The sequence below is a fragment of the Dendrobates tinctorius genome, unplaced genomic scaffold (genome assembly GCF_039654945.1).
Source record: "Dendrobates tinctorius isolate UK_male_01 unplaced genomic scaffold, ASM3965494v1 ptg000093l, whole genome shotgun sequence".
Classification (NCBI taxonomy): Eukaryota; Metazoa; Chordata; class Amphibia; order Anura; family Dendrobatidae; genus Dendrobates; species Dendrobates tinctorius.
The window spans coordinates 13,591,338-13,616,988 of record NW_027361761.1 but is presented as its reverse complement, the minus strand read 5'-3'; the positions used below and the strand labels follow the sequence as shown (position 1 = coordinate 13,616,988).

The following is a 25,651-nucleotide window of genomic DNA, read 5'->3' as shown; positions in this document are numbered from 1 at the left end:
TTTCAATGCTTCGAATTGTGGAACTTATTATTATTCCAAAACCTACTATTTAAGATGTACTTTGATCATGGAACAACTCTATTGTGCAACTATGGTATGTGCAGGTAGGGCCAACTTGGAGAGTTGCCAAGGAATATAGTAGATAAGCAGGACATAAACAGAAAAAAGGTGAAATGAGTTTTTCTCTGCTTGAAACACAAGACTTGTAGTCTTAAAGGAAAACTCTGGGTAAAACTTGTGCAGAGTTTGTTAACAACAGTAGTGAAAATATGATATTTTATTACAGTAAATGCTTATTTGCTATCAATGTTCCTAAATACAGTTATTGGCCATACAATATACATGCAGCCAATATGCTGCTACAATGGGACCCATGGAGAGGGGGCTTTCTAAAGTTATGCAACATCTGAGTAAAATCTACACAATAGCTCGCACCTAGTGTGTGTCATTCTTCATTCCGGTGTCTTCTTATGTGGAAGTGGGCTCCCTCGAGCACAAGGGCTACTTCGACTCCCTCTATTAAATTGATGGTATAAAGCACTCATATTACTAAGTTGATGGAATAATAGAATGTTCTGGCTTTTGAAATGTGAGGATGAAAAATAAACATGAACAAATGCTAAGAAGATAATAAATATACTAAATAAAGTCAACAGAGCTACAAAATCAGCTTGTTCTCTAACGCATTTTTCTATATCCCTACAGATTTTTTTTTCTACATTTTATTGTGTCGTGTGTTGTTTGTGCTGGATTTTGCTCTTTTTTATGGGGTGTGAAAGTGAGAGATCAGCAGGGATCCTGACTATCTGCAAAACGGAGAGACAAGATTGTAGACTGACAAGATGACTTTACGAGCAGCAAGTCTAGGGGTGAAGCAAGTTCTTTCTCCCTAAGAGAAGTGTCAGGAATAATAGGATTACTAACTATGGCGATTTAATGGAAAGATAACTAAAAGTTCTGCAAATACTCAAATTTATAAAATGACTTCATAAATTTTCAGAATGGTATGATAAATATGACATCAGTAATAATTGTAAGGATCTCCTATGACACATTCGTTTGCTCTTCCATTCATTTAAAAATGTTGGAAAACTCTATTATCTGCATAAAATATTTCCCCATCAAAGGGTACCTGTTGGTCATTTTTACACATAAATTTAGTGTTCTGACTGTATTGGCACTTAAACCCTCAATATCAATGATACCTTTTTTTTTTTTTGTAGAAATCCGATGTGCCAGTCATGAAAAATCTAGTGTAGAAGACAAGTGAAAATCAGACAGGAAGTGCTTTGGGGGTGTGTCACTGTACTTGACGCAGTCAAATTGTAGTCACTCGCCCCCGCTGCACTTCCTTCTTGATTTGCATATTTCATCTAAACAAGATTTCTCTTGACTGGTACATCAAAGCTCTGCAAAAAAAGTATCATTATTATTAGGGGACAATCACATATTTAGCCATACCAATACTTCCACATGTTAAAACGTACATACAGGTTCCCTTTAATATAGTATTCAGGGAACTCCGCTGTATTGGAAATCTAGATAGGTTAATGAAAACTGCTGACTCATTTTCTTACAGCTTCCATTGGGTTAAGTATGGGGTGGAGTTGTTTTACAGTCCAACACTGATATAAAAGTTTTCAGAAGGCAGAAGAGAGAAGACTATTCACTCCTCACCACAGGACGGGTAAGATGACACATTCTCCACATTCTCATTTTTTTTCCCTACACACCTCTTGAATATATATATATATATATATATATATATATATATATATATATATATATATATATGTATACAGAGTATATATAAGAAGTTTATATATATATATATACTTCCTTCACACCCCCAATGGGGGTGATCTTTTTTGTTGTGACTACTGTTTGTTGTGACTACTGTATGCATTGCATATTAAAACCTTTTACCATATTTACCAGAGTGTGTCCAGTCTTCTATACTACTATCTATGGTTTGGGAACCTACTGGAAGCACCTCCCCCACCGGCTGTGCTAGCAGTACTAGTTTTCACTATTTGTGGTTGTGGACAGGTGTCTTTTATGCTGACAAGTTTACACAGGTGCTATTTCTACAGGTAATGAGTGGAGGACAGAGAAGCCCCTTAAAGAATAAGTTACAGGTCTTTGAGAGCTAGAAAACTTGCATGTTTTTAGGTGACCAAATACTTATTTTCCACCATAATTTACAAAATAAATCTTGCCAAATCAGACAAGGTGATTTTCTGGATTTGTTTTCTCATTTTGACTCTCATAGTTGTGGTCTACCTATGATGTCAATTACAGGACTCTCTCATCTTTTTAAGTGGGAGAACTTGCACAATTGGTGGCTGACTAAATACTTTTTTTCCGCACTGTACCTGTATGTCAACTCCTCCTGTATATAGCCATACCTCCCAACCATCCTGGATCCAGTGGAACAGTTCCAATTTTGAGATTCTGTCCTGCTGTCCTGGCTGGGATTTTACTTTTCCCAGCAGGGGGTGCAGTTGGGCCACCTAATGTGCGGCGGTCCGCAGTTTCTCCCTCAGCGGCTGCAAGGTTTTTTTTCTTTTTAGTCCAGGAGTCGGCCTGCCTATCTGATAGTCTTCGCACGCAGGATCTATTGTGGGGGCTGTAGTTCAGTAAAGCTTTTGGGAACAGAGAACAGCCACCTGGAACTACAGCTCCCAGAATCCTGTACACGTTATCAGCTGCCCATGCGCACAGGCACAGAGTCTCAATTGTGTCTGCCTATCACACAAAGGGAGGAGGATGATTTCAACCAGAGCTTACTGCAATTTGAGGCATGGAGCAGTGCAGGTAAGGACTGAGCAGTGGGGGTGCAGCAGGGGCTGGTGATGGGCGTGACAACAGAGCGGGCTGGAAGCAGGTTTGGGGAGCAGCACTCACAATGGGGTCTCTGCTGCCATGTCCTGGGTGATTACATGGTGTAGTGTTCTGGACGCCAGGCTTTGCTGGAGGGTTGCAGTCACTATAGGGTTTATATGTTATTGGTGTGGTCTGTGGTGTTGCACAAAGCAGCAAAGTGGATACCTGAGATCCAGCGGGACAGTCCCGATTTTCAGACTCTGTCCCGCTGTCCTGGACAGGATCTTACTTTTCCCGGCAGGGTGGGCAGCCGGGGCATGGGCATGTGATTCTGTAAGTTTTCCCACTGACAAAGACATGAACAATCTATAATTTTAAGAGTAGGCTAATTTTAACATTGAGAGAAAGAATATCAAACATAAAATCCAGAAAATCCCATTGTATAAATTATTTAAATTTATTTGCATTTTGAAGAGAGAATTAAGTATTTGATCCCTCTGGCAAATAAGACTTAATACTTGGTGACAAAACCCTTGTTGGCAAGCACAGCAGTCAGAAGTTTTTATTAGTTAATGATGAGTTTTGCACACATGTCAGGAGGAATTTTGGTCCACTCCTCTTTGCAGATCATCTCTAAATCATTAAGATTTTGAGGCTGTTGCATGGAAACTCGGAGCTTTAGCTCCCTCCAGAAGTTTTCTGTGGGATTAAGGTCTGGAGACTGGCTAGGTCACTCCATGACCTTAGTGTGCTTCTTTTTGAGCCACTCGTTTGTTGCCTTGGCTGTATGTTTTGGGTCACTGTCATGCTGGAAGACCCAGTGATCAGCAGTGCTAAATGTGTGTGGTTGGGGCTTGGATATGGGTGTGACTAGTTGTGAAATATGTAAGGCATGGCCTAAAATTTTCTGCGGTGCACTACGTGCACCGCAGATTTTGTCCCTCTTTCCCTTTTTCAAATGTTGGGAGGTATGATATAGCATATACCTGTATGTCATCTCCCCTGTATATAGTATATACCTGTATGTCATCTCCTCCTGTATATAGTATATGCCTGTATGTCATCTCCTCCTGTATATAATATATACCTGTATATTATCTCCCCTATATATAGTAGATATGTGTATGTCATCTCCACTGTATATAATATATACGTGTATGTCATCTCCTCTGTATATAGTATATATCTGTATGTCATCTACCCTGTATATAGTATATACCTGTATGTCATCTCCCCTGTGTATAGTATATACAGTTGGGAAAAAAGTATTTAGTTAGCCACCAATTGTGCAAGTTCTCCCACGTAAAAAGATGAGAGAGGCCAGTATTTGACATCATAGGTAGACCACAACTATGAGAGTCAAAATGAGAAGTCAAATCCAGAAAATCACCTTGTCTGATTTGGCAATAATTATTTTGCAAATTATGGTGGAAAATAAGTATATAGTCACCTAAAAACAGGCAAGATTTCTGGCTCTCACAGACCTGTAACTTCTTCTGTAAGAGGCTCCTCTGTCCTACACTCATTACCAGTAATAATGGCACCTGTTTGAACTTGCTATCAGTATAAAAGACAGCTGTCCACAACCTCAAACAGTCACACTCCAAACTTCACTATTGTGAAGACCAAAGAGCTGTCGAAGGACACCAGAAACAAAATTGTTGCCCTGCGCCAGGCAGGGAAGACTGAATCTGCAATAGGCAAGCAGCTTGATGTGGTGAAATAAATTGTGGGAGCAATAAAAAGAAAATGGGATAATGTGGGGTCAAAATGATCACAAGAACGGTGAGCAAAAATCCCAAAAAAATCACAGGGGGACCTAGTGAATGATCTGCATAGAGCTGGGACCACCGTAACAAAGGCTACCATCAGTAACACACTACACCACCAGGGACTCAGATCCTGCTGTGTCAGACGTGTCTCCCTGCTTAAGCCAGTACATGTCCGGGCCCGTCTGAAGTTTGCTAGAGAGCATTTGGATTATACAGAAAAGTATTGTGAGAATGTCATATGGTCTGATGAAACCTAAATAGAACTGTTTGATAGAAACAAAACTTGTTGTGTGCGGAGGAGCCAGAATGCTGAGTTGCATCCAAAGAACACCATACTTACTGTGTAGCATGGGTGTAGCAACTTCATGCTTTTGGCCTTTTTCTCTGCAAAGGGACCGACCAGGACGACTAATCTGTGTACATGAAAAGATGAATAGTGTCATATATCGCGAGATTTTGAGTGCAAGCCTCCTTCCATCAGCAAGGGCATTGAAGATGAAACATGGATGGGTCTTTCAGCATGATAATGATCCCAAGCACACTGCCAGGGCAACAAAGGAGTGGCTTCATAAGAAGCATATGAAGGTGTGGCCTAACCAGTCTCTAGATCTTAATTCCTTCGAAAAACTTATAGGGATTTGAAAGTCCATGTAGCCCAGCGACGGGCCCAAAACATCATTGCTCTAGAGGAGATCTGCATGGAAGAATGGGCCAACATACCACCAACAATGTGTACCAATCTTGTTAAGACTTACAGAAATCGTTTGACCTCTGTCATTGCCAACAAAGGATATATAACAAAATATTGAGATGAACTGTTGTTAATGACCAAATACTTATTTTCCACCATAATTTGCAAAATAAATCTTGCCAAATCTGACAAGGTGATTTTCTGGATTTGTTTTCTCATTTTGACTCTCATTGCTGTGGTCTACCTATGATGTCAATTACAGGACTCTATCATCTTTTTAAGTGGGAGAACTTGCACAAATGGTGGCTGACTAAATACTTTTTCCCCACTGTAACTGTATATCATCTCCTCCTGTATATAGTATATACCTGTATGTCACTTCCCATGTATATAATATATACCTGTAAGTCATCTCCCCTGTATATAGTATATACCTGTATGTCATATCCCCTGTATATAGGATATACCTGTATGTCATCTCCCCTTGTATATAGTATATACCTGTATGTCATCTCTCCTGTATATAATATATACCTGTATGTCATCTCCCCTGTATATAGTATATATCTGTATGTCATCTCCCCAGTATATAGTATATACCTGTATGTCATATCCCCTGTATATAGTATATACCTGTATGTCATCTCCCCCTGTATATAGTATACACCTGCATGTCATCTCCCCCTGTATATAGTATATACCTGTATGCCATCTCTCCTGTATGTAGTATATACCTGTATGTCATCTCTTCTTTATATAGTATATACCTGTAAGTCATCTCCCCTGTATATAGTATATCCCTGTATGTAATCTCCCCTGTATATAGTATATACTTGCATGTCATCTCCTCCTGTATATAGCATATACCTGTATGCCATCTCTCCTGTATGTAGTATATACCTGTATGTCATCTCCCCTGTATATAGTATATACCTGTAAGTCATCTCCCCTGCATATAGTATATACCTGTATGTTATCTACCTTTTTATAGTATATACCTTGATTTCATTTCCCCTAGAAGCAAAACACAATACTGACATTACAGCAGGAGATCGCAGAGGATACATTTTGTGAGGTAAAATATTGTTTAAAAACAGTCAGTGAAATATTTTACCTCACAAAATGAATCCTATGTGATCCCTTGCTGTAATGTCAGTACTGTCTTTTGCTTCCTCCCCTGTCCAGGAGATGTGGTATGCTCCGTACACAGTCAGACACAGACAATTATTAAAATGAACTCTCATTCGTGGGAAAACCCCTTTAACATGACCGGCTTCCTCTGCCTGTAGACACGTCGCACATCTGCTTCCGGCATCAACCGAATGATTCACTGTGCCTGTGCTGGATTCATGCAGGCGCAGTGCGACAGGGTACCTTTGGTGGTAGCGCGCAAGAGGCTGCGTGAGTGTGTGAGTGAATGTGAGTGTGTGTGAGAATATGAGTGTGTGTGTGATTGTGAGTGTGTGACTGTGAGTGTGTGACTGTGACTGTGAGAGTGTATCTGAGTGTGTGTGTGACTGTGAGTGTGTTAAATTAGAAAATGGTAGCACACCAAATATGAAATATGTGAAATACGAATAGCAAAATGGCTTTAGTAATACATTTCATAATGGCTTTTGTAAGGGGTATCAAATATGAAATATGAATAGCCCATTCACCAATGACAAGGTGATCTCAGATTGAATGGGTCCCTATTCGTATTTCACATATTTCATATTTGGTGTGCTAACATTTTCTATTTAATATGTAAGTTGCCTTTTGGTATGCACATATTCAGACTAGTTCTAGATGTGCCGTCAGTTTTTTCTATTACTTGTATAGTAATTTTCTGACTGAGCACTCCGCCCTTCATCAAGTGGTGATTTTAATCGCATTCAATCACATGTTTGGTTCCTATCGTCCTATATATACAGGCTTTATCATGTTACTAGCCAGAGGTCAGTTCACACCAGGCAGTCAGTATAGGGACCCATTCAATCTGAGATCACCTTGTCGTTGGTGAATGGGCTCACATCTTTTGGCCCAATTTTGTGCTAAGTATCTCATATGTTTTTCTAGATTACAAAAGCCATTATGCTATTCATGTTTCACTTATTTCATATTTGATACGCCTTACAAAAGCCATTATGAAATGTATTACTAAAGCCATTTTGCTATTCGTATTTCACATATTTCATATTTGGTGTGCTGCCATTTTCTAATTTAATATGTAAGTTGCCTTTTGGTATGCACCTATTCAGACTAGTTCTAGATGTGCCGTCAGTTTTTTCTATTACTTGACTATGAGTGTGTGACTGTAAGTGTGAGAGAGTGTTAGTGTGTGTGTGGTGCGTACGGCGTATAGAGTATGTGTGTGTGGTGCGACGGTGTTTTGCCGCTGGTACGGCACAATAGGTTGGTACCAGCAGCAGTTTCCACATTGAGACACCCATCACTTGGGTGTCCCAATATGGCGGTCGGTGAACTTCCTCCGCTTGGAATTCTGGGATATGGTGACATATGGGCAGAACAGGAAATTAAAACATTACAAGGCAATTATATAAATAGATTATCTACCTATCTATTTATTTATCTATCAATCTATCATCTATTATCTGTCTATTATCTATCTATCTATCTACAGAAAAAAATTGAATAAACAGCACAAAATACAAAAAGGATTCTGGTGCAGGTCCTCCAGGTACATACCAAACCTCCAAATAGTCCATCAAAAAAAGAAGCAGCACACCATGTTAGTTTTCAATCAAGTGCTTTTTTAATAGCCTATATGAACATGTGCCCATGCAGCAACATTTCGGTTCAATAGGTGTGAACCTTTTTCACACCTATTGAACCCGATACGTTGCTGAACTTGATTGAAAACTAACATGGTGTGCTGCTTTCTTTTTTGATGGACTATCTATCTATCTATCTATCTATCTATCTATCTATCTATCTATCCATCTATCTATCCACATAAGATATAGACTATTATATATCTACAGTATGTAATATATTATATTATCTATATAAGCTTTTTATAGAATGATTCAAATCATGCAGAAGATTTTACTCTTATAACTCATGTAGATTTATTGTTGATTATTCTGCAGTAACGAAACAATCTCTTCATCTCATTATTTTCAAGCAAACTCTTATCTTTCTTTCTCACTTTAAACTTTTACAGAACTCCCTTTCACCATGGACCTGGTCACTCTTCTCCTCTCCATCGTTGTCATCTTATTTTTGGTGAATACATTTAGGAACCAAAAACAAGGAAATGACAAAAATTTCCCACCTGGACCAAAACCTTTACCGATCATTGGAAACATCCACATAATGGACATAGGAAAACCCCATTTAACATTTGTACAGGTAACACTGAATGACTGCCTTGCTTCTAGTGTATTATGTATGAAGAAAACGAAGGAGGGAATATCCAGAAGAGAGGGCTATTTTCATTGTGAGTACTAGCCATAGATGGTTTACAATCAATGGAGAAGTCAATACCAGGGGTTCATTGTAGCATCATCATGATAGACAGCTGTATATTTCATTGACAGGTCTTTTACTATATGGAGCAACAAGTCTCATTTCTGGTTATTTTCCCTGGCCAGATCTTATAATTGCTATTTCTGAAATGCTGGACCATTTCATAGAAGAATATACAAATGTGCAGTAAGATTGATTCCTGCTGGACATGGTTTGAGGTGTAAGAATTGAGTGACCGGATCCCTTGAATTGAAGAGTGTTGTTCCATAGTAATTTTTGTTCATTTATGCCTGGCCTTGTCCTTTATTTTCTGCACAACCTTTGACAGACCTCCTCGTATGTAGGGTCCTAGTGGAATCCATCTTATGATGGATTTGGAAACACATGGAGGTTTTTCTATAATAAATGGAAACCACAATGTACTGTAGAACTCAACTCAACATCACTTAATGGAGTGTTTGGGTGGGAAAAGTTGGTCTTTATATTTACCTTTGTAAGGATATTGTAGGTTGAAATGTATTAAAATTAAAGAACTACTTGTTAGGCACTAGGATTATCCTGCTATACGGGATAGATCCCAAGCCTTGACTGGTGCAGTGGTCTCCCATTCGGGCTCAGCTGCTGGGATGACTGCTCAGCACAGACTCTGGACCCAGCGCCTTGCCCAGGCTCGTATTGTATGTGTAGATACTGCTGGCTCTCCAGCTAAGCCTATGGTGACTACTGGTATACACGTGCAGCATTGTACTTTGTAGCCTAAGTCCAGATTTCACCCTACTGAGCATGTCCGTGATGTGGCACCTTCTCATTGGTGCTCTGACGTCAGCTACTCTGGTGATGTGGCAGCTTCAGTTTGGTCCACAGGCAAGGCCCTGTATGTCAGGACTTGAGCTTAAAGAAAAGGCTCTCAATGGTGCATGCCTGTGTGCTAGTATCATTTGCGATTGTGAGTGGATAAGCTACCACTCTGAGCTCTTGTGTGTGAGCGACTCTCATAGCAATGTTTGTGTGTCTAGGCAGGCAGTGTAGGCTGGGAGCCCTGCTTGGCTCAGCATCTGACTCTGGCGTCTTAAGTCGCGTGTGCTGTTGCAAGGCCATGTGTCAGAGCGAGCACAACCTCCAGCCTAGACTTCCCTGGGGGGTAGCTATAGGGACCCCCAACTAGCGTCATACTTGCTGTATCCCTGTGACATTTAAAAGGGTACAGGGGGGATAGATATTGTGTGCACTACTGTGGAAGGTGCCTAGGTTATGTTTTCAAATCGTAATGTGATAAATCAAAAAAGAACCTGGCACTCAACTTATGATGCAAAACAGAAGGAACTTTAATTCAGTCCATAAGGTGTAGTACAGCAAAACGTTTCGGTCACACCTTACCTTCGTCAGTTACGTGCTGAGGAGTATGGGAGTTTCCAAAAAGTGTGGAAATAAATTCATATGGATGTCATAGCATCCTTCATAGCAGATAGTAAAATGCAATCCTGGGCTAGTATCAATAGCCTTGTGAGATGAGGCTGGTACGTCAGAGCACCTATGGACGCGGTGTCCACCGCATTTAACAGGGTACTGTCCTCAGTGTTCTACTTTAAATTTTCCACTCTGTGGAGTAACATAGCTTGGTACTTGGTTTTCTGTTCACACAGTGTGATGGTTAACACTGTGCGTTTAGGTTGCTGCTTCGCTACCTCTAGTTCACCGTTGTTTGCGAACGCACTTTATAATTATATTTTATTTAGTGCGTTCTGCCAACCTTAACACTACTTAATTGCTATAGTCATAACTGGCCTTTAGTTATAGATGTTTATGGAGGAAGTGTTATGGAAATTCTAGGACATTTTATGATATTTATGATCTTTCTTGTATTTATAGCTGGCCAAGAAATACGGCACAGTCTTCAGTTTTCGGATAGGAATGTCAAAATCCATCGTCCTCTGTGGTTATGAGACTATTAAAGATGCTCTAATTAACCACGCGGAATTATTTTCAGAAAGGCCAATTATACCAATGTTTGCAGAAGCATCTAAAGGCCATGGTGAGTCTTTGTATTGGTTGTAACGTTTTTCCTTTTATTAAAGGAGATCCTCTGTTACAGGTTGAGTCTCCTGTCCAAAGCTGTTATCAATCAGCAGGAGAGAAGGGCTATAATAAAGTTTGTCTCGGGTATGGTGGACCAGCCACGTCCTTGCAAAACATCTAGAGAGCCTTTGTAAACTGAATATTATTGATCAGTGATCTTTGACTTTACGAGAAATGTGGCATGAAATTTCTCTGTCCCAATGCCATAAAAAACACAAAAAACCTATACAGATAGAAGTGTCATCATGGTCTGAGTACATGACCAATATGTGTTCAAAAGCAGAAATAAAACTAGATCATGGCTTCAAGTCCATCCTCCATGAATCAATTGCTTCCAAGTGAAATATTGCTTTGCTATATATATATATATATATATATATATATATATATATCCTCCATCACATATTCCTCTGCCCATATACCCATCATACATATCCTCCATCCCATAGTCCCGTGCCCATATACCCATCACACATATCCTCCATCCCATAGTCCCGTGCCCATATACCCATCATACATATCCTCCATCCCATAATCCCGTGCCCATATACCAATCACACATCCTCCATCTCATAGTCCCATGCCCATATACCCATCATACATATCCGCCATCCCATTGTCCCGTGCCCATATACCCATCATACATATCCTCCATCGCATAGTCCCGTGCCCATATACCCATCATACATATCTGCCATCCCATATATATATATATATATATATATATTTACCCACCTGCAGTATGTTTGATAACTCTCTGAGAGTTTCAGTGGCAAAAAGGAGATCCATACAAATTCTACAAACCAAGCCCTAGAAAATGCAAAGAAAAAACTGGGGGGAAAAGAAAGTACAATAGGGTCTTAACTAGAAACAAAAAGGTGGCAAGGAAAAGGATCCACTCACCTTATAGAGTTGCTACAGAGCAACATGTAACTGGCATGAAATGGATATCAGCTGCTGCAAGGACAACGGTCACTAGATGGACCAACAGTGCAAAACAATGGAGAGGGAGATGTCACTGTTGCGCTGCTGCTGATGAATCCACAATGGTTTCCAGTGGATAAAATTGTATTAATAAAACAGGATTAAAATGTCAATGCACTTCGAGGTCGCGCAGAACCTCTTCGTCAGGACACACCAGGTTTCGGTCCTGATGAAGAGGCTCTGTGCGACCTCGAAACGCGTTGACCCTGTAAACCTGTTTTATTAATAAATTTTTATCTGTTGGAAACCAATGTGGATTCATCATCAGCAACGCAGGAGTGAAATCTCCCTTCCAATCGTGAAGCCCTAGAAAAGGCAATCTTTGGTTTGGATTTGGTGCAGGGAATGTAGGAAACCCACTGGACTGACATTCAGGTCAAAATGAATACAGAGGTCAGTTACCTCTGAACTCCAGCATCAGGGAAACAGAAAATTAAAACGTTATATTTAAAAACATGATGTAAAGGTACTAAAAATATTAAAAAGATAAGGCCTATGAGGTTACGGATTTCAGGTTTCAACTCTAAATCATAAATGTCGACTATAGCTGACACCTACTGTATAATTAAGGGTTGTTAACCCGAAATGCGTCAGCTTCTGGATCTTTATCTCTTGAACATTGTTGTACCTTTATATCATGTTTTTAAAATTCATTCTGAACCTTATGTGTTAATTTTCTCTTTTTATGGTGCTTAAGCTCAGGGCTAACACACCTCTGTATTCATTTTTTACTTTTCCATCATAAAAATGTGTTTAACTCGAATTTCATGACATAGTTGATTCACTCATCCAGTAGGATTCTGGCGTTTTTCGTGGACCCCTAAGTAAACAAGATTTGCCTTGATCAAGCCAATAGATGGACAACACCCATCACATATGGTGCATTCACTCCACTCAGGTATCGTCTTTTCCACTGGTGAAAACTGGAAAGCGATGAGAAGATTTACACTCTCAACCCTGCGAGATTATGGAATGGGGAGAAGAACCATCGAAGACAAGATCACTGAGGAATCGGAATACTTAATTCAGAAGTTAAAATCCTATGAAGGTGAGAAATTAGTTATTCTTTTCCATAGCAATTCCTCACCCTGATAAATACATTCAGGACATCTACATTGTGTAATCATTACATCAATAGCTTGCAAAAGAAATAGTAAAAAATTCTAAAATAACATAAAGACAATTGTTTGCCTTCAGGTAAGCCCTTTGATAATGTTACCAGTATTTATGCTGCTGTAACCAATATAATCGTGTCCATCCTCCTGAGTAAAAGATTTGACTATGAGGATCCGACCATACTGAGGCTTATGGGCTTAGTCAATGAAAATGTGAAACTTCTAAGCAGCCCCTGGATCGTGGTAAGTGATTTATTTATTGGTCTTTCAAATGGCCTTGGTCTGTTTGTCTTTTTTATCCTTCTGTCCATGTACTAAATATAACATTTTCATTGGAACAAAATAAGACTTGAATAGTGACTAAATGCACATTTTATCTTTCTTCAAGTTCAACATGTAAATATATATTTTTTCCTTTTTTTATTGCATGCATCCTGTAGCTGTACAACAGTTTTCCATTACTTGCAAAATTGCTTCCCGGAGCTCACAAAACAATTTTTGAAAACGTTAAAGAGTTTGAGAACTTTATAATAAGAACATTTACAAAACAGAAGAAAGAGCTGGATGTCAATGACCAGAGGAACCTCATCGATGCCTACTTGGCCAAGCAACAAGAGGTATGGTCAATGTGTTACCAGGTATATTTATTTAAATTTCTATTATGTAAATGAACACTTTGGGAAACGTTTAAACATTTTTTACAGGGAAAAGCAGAAAACATTAAATATTTCAGCGATGACAATTTGACTTCTCTGGTGGGAGACTTGTTTGGGGCTGGAATGGAGACCACATCAACCACATTGAGATGGGGGATTCTGCTCATGATGAAATATCCAGAAATTCAAAGTAAGACCTGTCATTTCAATCACTTAGACATTTTCATTATATATTTTTTAACATGTTAATAAGATATGTAAAAGAAAGCACAAGTGAGATAGAATCCCTTTGTCTCGGGAACATTTCCTAGGACAAGTAGGCCAACATTTTGCTAGAGAAGTCTGTTCGAGCAACCGTTTTCACATCTTTTAGGAAATTCTGTTTGTAAAAATAAGGAACTTTGATCAATGTCATTAAAAAATATGGATGGGTTTCTGATTATTTTTGAAGCCAAAGGAGTTTGTCTTAGTTGTGTGAGTGATGTTTACTGCATATTTCTATAATGGGGTTATGGACATATGTCAAATCATCTGTATGGTTCATTTTAGGTTTTCCAATTTGCCCATCAAAAACGTTGACTTTCAGTGATTTTGCCCAAGTTGTGCAGAAAAAAAAGTAAAAGTAGATGCAAATTCAAAACCTGCTCCCAGTCACAGAAAATTCTTCGGGTCTTCTTTATGACAATGAGGCATTTGGGACACTCTAGGTTTCAGGGTCTAGTAGCTACAGTTCTGATTTACGATGTTAGTTTTTTTGTCACTGGAACATAAATATTCACACAATTTGTATATTTGATGATCTCCAAGTTAAAAACTGAGGAGTCATAATGCAAAGCAGTATACTGTAGGACACTTAGTTCTGACAGTCAGGGGTGATCCTTTCAATGATATGAGGGTAATCAGAAAATTGGAATTGCATGAAATAGAACTTGCTATTGTTTTAAAAATTTTAATATACCAACCTTCTGAAGTCTACCTCTCTTCCCCTCCATCGGTCTCCTACCAAGCCATCCAAGGTAACCTTTCAACCTTTTCTCTATTAAAATAGTAATCATGGGAGTAACATCCTCATGGTCAAAAACATCTTGAGGTTTTGGTATTGGAGGACGTGACCATATGACGCTGCATTACATGGTTAAAGTGATACAAAGATAGGAAATGTTTCAGAGCGCTACATGGAACAGGAACGTTTTAGAAAAAAAAATTTTTGTAAAACACATTGGGACTAAGCCCTCCTTGGACAGTTATGGCATATAATGTGGATAGATGCAAACTTGCTTGGAAAATTTCTGAGCACCCTTACATGAGAGCTGAGCGCATGAACATTAGAGCTTAATATTCCATTTCTAAGACTAAACCCCATTCTCAAGATTGGTATGGGCCCCATCAGACATTTAGACCATTCTCTGTGGTTATGCTAAAAATGTCGAAGATTACATAAATCTTTTAGGTTGACAGCAACAGAATTTGTTTGGCACAAGATTATTGATGAGCAAATTGATTCATGACAACTCAAATTTGTTACAAATGTTTCACAAGAGGTTAATTTATATTTGGTTTTACTCAGTTCCACACACCTCTGCTTCTGATCCACTAATTGTCTTCTCTGTTTTGTGTTCTATAACTTCCTTATTCCAGGCCTCCATTGCTGACGATCTTAAATCGGCACTATGCTGTCACATGGTCATGTGGAGTGTAAGGCGGGGGTCAGACATGTGAGAAACTCGGATGAGTCTCGCATGTTAATACACGGCACTGCCGCCGGCACTTGGGAGTGGAGCGTGCGGCTCCATGTATTGCTATGCGGCCGCATGCTCCTATCCGAGTGCCGGCGACAGTGCCGGGTATTAACATGCGAGACTCGTCCGAGTTTCTTGAATGTGTGATTCCGGTCTAATGCCCGTCATGGATATAAGTAGAGTTGGTTATGAGAAATTTTTTTTAAAACTCGTCTCGACAATTTGATTTGTTCCAAAATTGAATTTCCCAGCTAAATAAGAGTGAAGCTGCTGAATTAGAATTTCGGCAGATTTGCTGATTTCTTTGTTCTTGATTCTTGATTATCTGACAATAATATTAAAGATAATAGAAACTCAGAGTTCAGACAGACAATAGTAATATATTTAAAAAAATGTTATGGAAATATACAATAAAGGTTTTAAGTGGTGTGATTGATGAGGTCTAAGAGGCCAGTAGTTATAAAATACATTGGTGTCTGTAGATCCTTCGTAGGTCCTGTCATGTCTGTTCATCTTGTGTATACTATTGAATACATCCAGATTATTATGCAAATGGGTACCTACGTCAAAATATATATCTAATCTACATAAATCTGTACCATGACAGAGAAAGTGCAAAATGAAATTGAACGAGTGATCGGATCAGCCCAACCTCAAATGGAGCATCGTAAAGAAATGCCGTACACAGACGCTGTCATTCATGAGATCCAGAGGTTTGGAGACATCGCACCGGCTGCTGTTCCACATGCAACTTCTCAAGATGTCACATTTAGAGGCTATTTTATACCAAAGGTACTATAGCGCCATCATCTGTTTTCTCTTGTTGGACCATTTTATAAAATGTTGACGTGAGTGTCACAGAGTGACCTGTCCTCTGTGCCGCGACCCGCAGGATGGCACTAACACCGGGACAAACAACGGGAAAACCGGAGAAACAGCTACAACGGTGGGCCCTGCAATAGGGAACGGGGACGTGGAGACCTCCTGCACTCCCCTGAGGCAGTGTCCCTGAACACTCTTAACATTCCCTATACAGGCTTTTCGCCTGTCGCCGAGCTGGATAGCTTAATCCCTAACTCGCCCTGCACCTATCCCTTACTAGTGAGCTGGATGGTGCAGACACTAATCCCACCGCTCTACTAATACACACAAGGAAAAATATAACAAAACAGGGAAAACACAACTTAGCTTTGCTCTGTTGCAATTGCTCCAAGCAACAGAGTACGGCACCTGGATACAGCTTCCACCTCCTGAATAGCTGTTACTCCAAAGCTCTGGCTGAGCTGCAAGGAACTCCTCTCAATAGCTCCTTTCTCCAGCAAGGTTGGTTGGGAATGAACAATATCACCAAAAGTGATTGAGAACACCTGACACTCCTTTATAGGTAGGAGCCAGGGTAATCACACCTGCTTGGTAATTTACGTGTAATAACTCCCAGCAGCCACCGGAGGCAAAACCAGAACTGAAGAAACGACAGTGTAGTAACCCTAGCGGCCACCGGGGGCAAAACTAACCTTAAGCCAAAGGCTTAAAGGAAAAAAAAAAGGTTATTTGTGCAAAATCTGTCACAATCCAACATGGATCGTGACAGGGAGAACCTGCCTAATCCCTATTGTTAGAGCTATTCATGACGGCACATATAGCACAGTGCATCAGATATTTTTCTTTAATAGTTGTGACCCTTCAAAATTCTTGTTTACAAACTACAGTATTTGATAATGTTCCTAAAAAAAGTCTAGCAAGTCCAACCTAAATTCCTACCAAGAAAATTTTCACTGAGGCCGATGCCAATTTTTCTATGTAGGGAAAAAATGTCCTTCCTGATATCTGATGTGACGATCAAATAAATCTATGTATTTATCATATTTTTAAAGAAAGGCATTCAATTTCAGACACTTCTTGAATTTCTTTAATAAATCATCTTGACATCATGTGGCCGATAGCTCTTTAGTCTCACTGCTCTTACGGAAAAGAACACCCCTGGCTAAAGAATCCCCTATGATGAGGGTAAGAGATAGATCGAAAAGAAGCTCTCCTTAGAGTAAAAATGTAGGTCCCAAAAGAGTAAGATGAATACAACTATACACTCATCCAGAGAAGTTATGCAAGGGTGGCACAACATTGCCTAACTGTGGCTACAGCAGGGGTCACGTGAGGCCGAGTGAGCGGTCATTGATAGCACCGCTCACCGGCAGAGAGGACAAGATGTATTTACAAAAATACTTCTATACAAGAGTTAAATTGGTGGGGGAATTCTAGAATGTAGTGGACAACCTCTTTAAGGTAAGACTGTAACATCTGCTCCTACGAGGCTTGGACTGGCCACAGGAGATCAGGAGAATTCTCCAGTGGGCTCTGGTGAAGGCGTAGGCCACCACCCTCTTATATGAGCAGTATCTGGCAAAATATACTTATATCACTACATACAGACAAAGGCAACATCTTTTTTTATGCAACAATCAACCCTTTTGATTGCTATAGAAATTTTTGAATTAGGATAAATAGTATTATGAGGAAAGAGGGAGATACAAGCGCAATATAGTGTCTTATCCCAGAAATAAAGTAAGCGGTTTGGCAAAAAACTGCTCACCTGGTAGTAGGTATTCAGAGCATGTATAGATAAGGGCTGCTGCAGATCCTCAATTCGGTCACCGACTATATGAAACAGAGCTCTGCAAAGGAATACGTGGATTTCATCCGCGCTGCCCAAATGATGAAATTTCAGAAGGTTAATAAAGTTTGACAGTGGTTTATTCTACACGTTTCAAGGTTTTTTGCAACCTCTTCTTCAGGAAATGCCACCTTGAAACGCGTAGAATAAAACCCTGTCAAACTTTATGAATCCACGTATTCCTTTGCAGAGTTCTGAATGAGGATAAAGTCATATTGGCATGTTGCTGAAAAGTGGGGCCCTGGAGTTGTTTACTGGTGGGCCCTTGGTACCCCAGTCTGACAGTGGCTACCATTGATTATCTCCTGTAAGAGGAGGGTCAACCACACCATAGGCTTACTGCAAAGGGACTACAAGTTCTAAAGCTTAAAAAACCATTTTTCACAAATGTGATCAAACGATTTTTGTTCACAGATGGTTATTAAACACTGATGGTAAAAACAGACACACATTGATGAAAATCTACCCATTTTTTTCACTGATATGAAAAAAAAAAATTTCTGAATGAGGCCTAAGGTGGAAAAGGCAACATAACCAGACATAGTCAATAACAAGTGGCCAGCCATAACCTGAATAGTATAATCACTGAAACTCTGCTTTCCCAGTGGAGCATTGTGGCTTTAAGTCTCCTCATTTAGGCATGCATAGCATGTCATTCTCTGCAAGGAGAAACGATACTTCTTGGGTATCGGTCAGACCCTTCTCACACAGCCAAACTCGACCTCACACTTTGCACTGACGAGGGGCGGTACCCCGAAACACAGTGTCTGAAAATTGAGCTACTGATTTGGCTTTAACCCTAAGTCATGTAACAAGGCTCATTAAAGGGTTGACACTGACATTTAGGATTGCTACTTCCAATAGGTGGCACTAGAGTTCTAGTCCTTTACGTGAAACTCTGCAGTCAGAATGTACTAACCCTATAAAGTGTGGCCCTAGTGAGAACAGACAAATTATAGGATTTCCTAGCCTTTCATGGGCGATAAAATGCTTAAAGAGTAACCATTATTTAAATTATTTAGTACATGAGAAAATAAGAAACTTTATTACAGGCAACAACTGTTATCTCCTATTTCAATAATGGAAAAATCGGTCTTCCCTGAATACAAATTTTACCCATAACTTGAGACTGAAAGATCAGTCCAGTAGGAGAAAGAAGCAGATTTCTCTGATAAGAAATGTTACAAAGTTTCTTGCTTCATTTGTATAATTGATTTATGGGGAAAAAAAATGAAATACAGTTCTTTCCGATTGCAATCGATTTAGTATTTTATTTACTATGACCTATTTTGTTATGACATGTTATAGATTACTATGTCATATTTTTTTTTTTCTTCCAGGGAGCCACTGTAATCACACTGATTCATTCCGCTCTCAGAGATAAGGATTACTTTGAAAAACCAGAAGAATTTTATCCGGAACATTTTCTTGACTCTGCTGGAAACTTTAAGAAGAACGAGGCCTTCATACCATTCTCCATAGGTAACAAGAACACTAAACCTAAAAGTGAATGTATAAATTTACTTGATGAACCATTTTTTTTTTCAAAACAACACTCCCTATAAAGGAGACATTACCACTTTCATATAGGGATTTCTGTTTGCTTATTCCTGTAATATATTTTTTTAATGACAATCTGTCTACAGATCAATAAGTGTTTAGTTCCTTCATTTATTTTATTTCCAGAACAACCACGAATATTATGTATTTTTTTTCTTTTTTAAGATTTGCGATACGTTCCACGAATAATGACATTATTATTTAGAGCTAATTTTTATGATCTTTACATACAGGCAGCACTCAGTGTTCCTCAGGGGCGTGTCTTTAGATTATTCTGCCTAATTACCCTGTTGTCACTGCATCCTTGATAAAGATAATTGTGGGAGAATAATAAGAGGAAAATGGAGTGACTTTTGACCTGGTAAAAGGTCTTTTTTAAAGATTTTTTTTTTAGAATATTTACTAGTCCTAAAATGGGATTTGAATATGAGGTCATTTGGTTGCCTATGTCATACATTGCATTTTTTTAGGGTATGTGCACACGTTGCGGATTTGTGTGCGGATCTGCAGCGGATTTGCCTCTGTGGATTTGCTGCAGATCTGCAAGTGATGTACAGTACAATGTAAGGCAATGGAAAATAAAAACCGCTGTGCACATGCTGCGGAAAATTACGTGTGGAAACACAGCAGATTACTTTCCGCAGCGTTTCAATTCCTTGCGCGGATTCCGCAGGGTTTTTACACCCATTCCATTAAAGGAATCGGCAGGTGTAAAAACGCAGGCCAAATCCGCATAAAATTCGCTAGAAATCCACAGGAAAACCGCAGTTAAAATGCAGACATTATGACCTGTGGATTCTGCAAATTTTGTGCGGAAAAATCCGCACACAAATCCGCAACGTGTGCAGTGCACGTATCCCTAAGGGGATTTTCCCACGAACAAAGTTAATTTTAATCAATAGATCTTGGAATAAAAATGTAATGTCTGTATATTCCCCCCTCCAGTAGCTATGGTATGATCGGACTAGGTTTCGTGCACGATCAGACACAGACATTGACAGCAATAAAGAAAAATGCCTCAGTGGAGCTTGTTACACACGGCGAGATCGCTAGCGATATCGCTGAAGCGACAACGATTTTGTGACACAACAGCGACATCGCTAGCGATCTCACTAAGTGTGACACGCGGAGACGACCGGCTCCCTGCTGCGATGTCGCTGATCATGCGCGAACGTTCAGGATCATTTTTTGATCGCTGGCGTCACGCTGACCAGCATGCATCGCTGTGTTTGACGCCCCTTATCAACGACGAGCGACCTCGTTGGCGACTCCGAACTCATATAGATAGCGCTGAAGGATGCCTATTCAAAGTCTGAATCGCTATTATAGACAGTGTGTGACATGGTACCAACGATCGCCGTGGTCGTTAGTGACATCGCTGATCGCTGATGCGTCGTTATGAAGATCGGCCTGTATGACTGCTTACTAGCGATGCACAAACGATCTTAGCCAGATCGTATCGTTGTCGGAATCGTTGGCGCGTCGCTACGTGTAACGGTACCCTAAGTCACCCAGTCAAAAGTGTCTTGTTTTTGCTCTTGTATTATTACTACTGCACCCCTAAATTTTCTGAGGTTTTTTTTGTTTGTTTGTTTTTTCAAATCCATTGTTGTTTTTCACAGTGAAATAAAACAACTTAGGCTGGTTTCACACTTGCGGTTTTTTGCGCTGGATTTTAGCGCTAAAAAACGCATGCATTTTTTTCCCTATATTTTGCATGGGATGTGCTTATGTGCGCATACACATGCGTTTGTATGTGTTTTTCCGCGCATGCGTTTTTTTCCTATATTTTGCATGGGATGCGCTTATGTGCGCATACACATGCGTTTGTATGCGTTTTTCCGCGCATGCGTTTTTTTGCGGTATGCGCTCGGGCGCACAAAATGCATACTGTTGCATTTTTTGGGCGTCCGACTTGCCTCAAAAAAACGCATGCGCGCGTAATGCATTTTTTTTACAGCAAGACACCCATTGTAAGTCTATAGGTGCGCATATGTGCGCATTGGCATGCTTATGTATGCATTTTTTTTGTCCATGCATGTTTTTTTTACCATTAGTTAGACAATGGAATTTAGGGGTTTGGGTTAGAGTTAGGGTTAGTTAAGGGGGTTTAGGGTTAGGGCTAGGGTTAGCTAGGGGTTAGGGTTAGGGTTTGGGTTAGTAGGGTTTGGTTAAGGGTTAGGGTTAGGGTTAGGGTTAGTATGGTTTGGTTAAGGGTTAGGGTTAGGGTTAGGGTCAGGGTTAGGGTTAGGGTTAGGATCAGGGTATGGTTTGGTTAAGGGTTAGGGTTAGGGTCAGGGTTAGGGTTAGGGTTAGGGTTAGTAAAGTCATGGTTTGGGTTAGTGTGAGGGGCCACCTAATGTTGGAAAAAAGTGCAAACGCGGTAAAAACGCACTAAAATGCATACAAACGCATAAAAACGCTGCGTTTTTTTCATGCATGCTCATAAAAATGCTTGAAAATAACGCAGCATTTGTATGCGTTTGTATGCATTTTTTCAATGCTTTTTTTTGCGGGAAAAACGCGCTGCAAAAAAAAGCAAGTGTGAAAGTAGCCTTAGAAGGTTTTCCCCAATTAGTGGAAACCCCTTTTTAGGTTTCCATAAACGGCAGACCCACAGACCCTTTATAGATTGCAATGGCAGTGGGAGACCTTTTGCATACTTGGCAAAACTGTTGATTTTGCCAAGACAATTGGAAAAGCGGTAGAGTTTCTGCAAACATATCCCAAAAGTGTGCATCCTCAGGAATTCTTAAGGAATTCCCACTAATTGTGAAGGAAATGTTGGTATGTACGGTAAGTATGCAATCATTACCCTGCAGTGGAGTCAATGTGGTGAAAGAGGGAGGAACTTCTTGTCTCCTCACCACTTAGATGTCATGGTAGCTCCAATCCACTATAAATTTACTTGAGCAAAAAAAAGATGATTTACGTCTGAAGCCTTCATTTGTGTTCGTTTTCCTTTCTAGGTAAAAGAAGTTGTGCTGGGGAGACCTTGGCTAAAATGGAGATATTTATCTTCTTTACATCATTGTTGCAAAACTTCACATTCCATCCACCACCTGGAGCTAAACTGGACCTTACTCCTGCCATGGGGTCAACAAATGCCCCCCAACCCTATGAAATCTGTGCTGTATCTCGTAGATAGACTATGATCACCTTCAGTCCTAAAGTGAAGGATACGTCAATTCATAGGAAAAAAATAATTGTAGTTTGCGATCTACATTTATAAATCTACCAGGATATCAGGAACATGGACATATGATGGACAGAAGATGTGGCTGTGATTTTGTTTGATCTTTTGGCATGTCCCTTTCCCCCATAATTATGATAGACCCACGATTCTTCATCGCACTGTCTCCATAGTTATGTCTTCTTGAATGTCCATAATGTCCATTCAATGCTGCTTGACCTGCTCATTACTGGTCTACTGTATATGAGCCATCATGAATTGATCTGATAACAGAGATAGTCAAGACTCATGTGAGTCCTCATATTTTAACAAGCTTTCCAATAGGTAGTGCTTTTACTTCTGAGTCAAGGCCAACAGAAAAACACGCCAAGGTAAAGATCTTCTCATCCTCAGTCTGTATTCTCCCGGTAAATCCAGGTGTAGTAGTTGGCCACTATTGATGTTTGTTTTAGTGTTACTGTACCGAAGCTAGATTTATTTCTTATGTATGAGTATTATGTACTTTGGCTTAGGCAGTTTCACCGGCTTCATATGTAACAGGTGTTGGAATTCAAAATTTTGTAATGCCCACCTAACTCTAAATATTCACCAGATCCATGTGAACGTAAAGGTGATGGGGCGCAAATTCTGGGTAAATTTGATTCCCCATGTGAAAATTAGATGCAACTGAAATCTGATAGGAGAGAGTTAAAAAATTATTGATTTTAATGTTTACCTCTCTTGAGCCCTCTTCTTGCCTGTCCTGCCACCAAAGTCTCCTGCTCAGTCCTAAGGGCATGTCACACTAAGAGATATCGCTAGCAATATCGCTATAACGTCACAAGATACTTACCTACAACCCGCTCCCCCACTGCTTATCGCTGACGCGCGAGAACAGGCTGGACGGTTTCTCGTCGTCAGCTTCCTGTGGTGCTTCCTGTGGAGAGACGAGCGTGGAGCCGGGCGGGAGGATGCAGGATCACCTGGTGTGACAGGTATGTAGCGACCCCCGTCCCCAGCGATGTCGCTAGTGAGATCTGCCTGTGTGGCAGCTCACTAGTAGCGACCACTTAGCGATGTACCAGCGATCCTGACAGCGTCATGTCGCTGGTCGGGATCGCTGGTGCATCGCTAAGTGTGACGGTACCACTAGGCTTTCTACTCCTTAGTCTTATCTTTGATATTTACATGATATTGGCAAAACAGTCAAGTAGTCTGTGATGCACATCACGTTCTCCAAGTGTGCTATGCCCCATATGGCCACGTTGGGTCTAGTCAACTAGGGAATGCGCTGGCCGTAGAGAGATCTAAAAAAGCGAGTATTCTAAGTGCAAGAGGGGAACTGTGGCAGCAGATTAAGCAAGAGGAGGAAGGCCCAGAAAAGTTGAGATCGTTGTTATTGCATCCCTTCTGAGCTTCAGAACTGCATGATTTTCATGAATTGAATCCCTAAATATTTGAATCATTCAGAGTCTGAATTTTGAAGGAAATTTACAAGACAAAATGATTGTTTTAGAACTGATTCACTTGCTCAATACTAGTCCAAATAATAAAGGAAAGTGAAGATCTCTAAATGAATTTAAACCACAGATCGCAGAAACTTTTGGTAAGAGTTCCAAGAAAAAGTTGTAAATATTCTGATATATTAATGATGACATCACACACTTATATTAATACCTTCACAACCAGAGGTATTTCTGTTTTTGCGTTTTTGTTTTTAGCTCCCCTTCTCCCCAGAGCATAGCTTTTTTATTTTTCTTCAATATGGCCATGTGAGGCTTGTTTTTTTTGCGGGACAAGTTGTACTTTTAAACAACATCATTGGAAAATGGGAAGTTGTTTTATTTTTTCCCATGTTCACTAAATGCTAAAACTGACCTGCCATTATGATTCTCCAGGTCATTACCAGTTCATAGACACCAAACATGTCTAGGCTCTTTATTATCTAAGTGGTGAAAAAAAAAATCCAAAATTTGGTTTTAAAAAATGGCGTCATTTTCTGAGACCTGTAGCATCTGCATTTTTTTGTGATCTGGGGCTGGGTGAGGGCTTATTTTTTGCGTGCTGAGCTGACATTTTTATTGATACAATTTTGGTGTAGATACAATCTTTTGATTGCCCGTTATTGCATTTTATTGTAATGTAGTGGCAACCAAAAAAGTATAATTGTAGGGGGTTGACTTTTTTTCTCATTACGCCATTTAGTGATTGGGTTAATTCTTTTTTTATATTGATAGATGATCAGATCACCTGTGTGTAGCAGAACTGCTGACTTGCTATGAACGCTAAATGCTGTGCCGCGTTCATAGCAATCCGGCATCGACAACCACAGCGGAATGCAGCAGATCCCGGGTGGTCATGCCAATCCATCAGCAATCTGTGGTTATGTGACATGGGTGCCGATGGGTGGGATTAGTGACGCGCTTCCGGTAAGCACGAGTTAAATACCGCTGTCAGAGATTGAAAGCGGCAGTTGACTAGTTGACAGCCACGGGTTGATTGCGATACCATCCGTGGCTGTTGCGGGCACATGTCAGCTGTACAGATCAGTTGTTGTGTGTCCAGAAAGGTGCTGGCTCAGTGCTGGAGCCTGAACCAAGCTGAGGGAGTCCGACATTGGTGTTCTATTACGCCCGATATCGGAAAGGGATGAATACTTGTCAATAAATATAATACAATTGAGAAGGTGTGGGCCCTTAGCTTTGTTGCTCACCAGAGGGGCAATAGGTGGAGGTGGCATAGAAGCTATCGAGCCCTCTGTAGGTACCAGGAATACATATGAGACTATTACCTAGGTACTCATGTACCTAGTTCTTAGGGACAATTGTCATGTTTTAGATGTATTATTTTCTTACATATTGCCATGTATGGATGTTTTATGATAATAAAGTATGATCTTCATTGTGAAACAAGTATTT

General features: G+C 40.0%; 1 protein-coding gene across 1 annotated transcript; it reads left to right on the top strand.

Moving 5' to 3' along the window:
• The first annotated feature begins 1,619 nt into the window (after positions 1-1,619).
• Positions 1,620-25,645, top strand: LOC141098561 (cytochrome P450 2K4-like). Its single transcript, XM_073586458.1, has 10 exons — positions 1,620-1,687; positions 8,456-8,643; positions 10,630-10,792; positions 12,719-12,868; positions 13,018-13,178; positions 13,376-13,552; positions 13,640-13,781; positions 15,938-16,122; positions 19,342-19,483; positions 22,531-25,645. The coding sequence occupies exons 2-10, from the start codon at positions 8,470-8,472 to the stop codon at positions 22,707-22,709; spliced, it is 1,473 nt and encodes a 490-aa protein (XP_073442559.1). The 5' UTR covers positions 1,620-1,687; positions 8,456-8,469; the 3' UTR covers positions 22,710-25,645.
• The last annotated feature ends 6 nt before the right edge of the window (positions 25,646-25,651 follow it).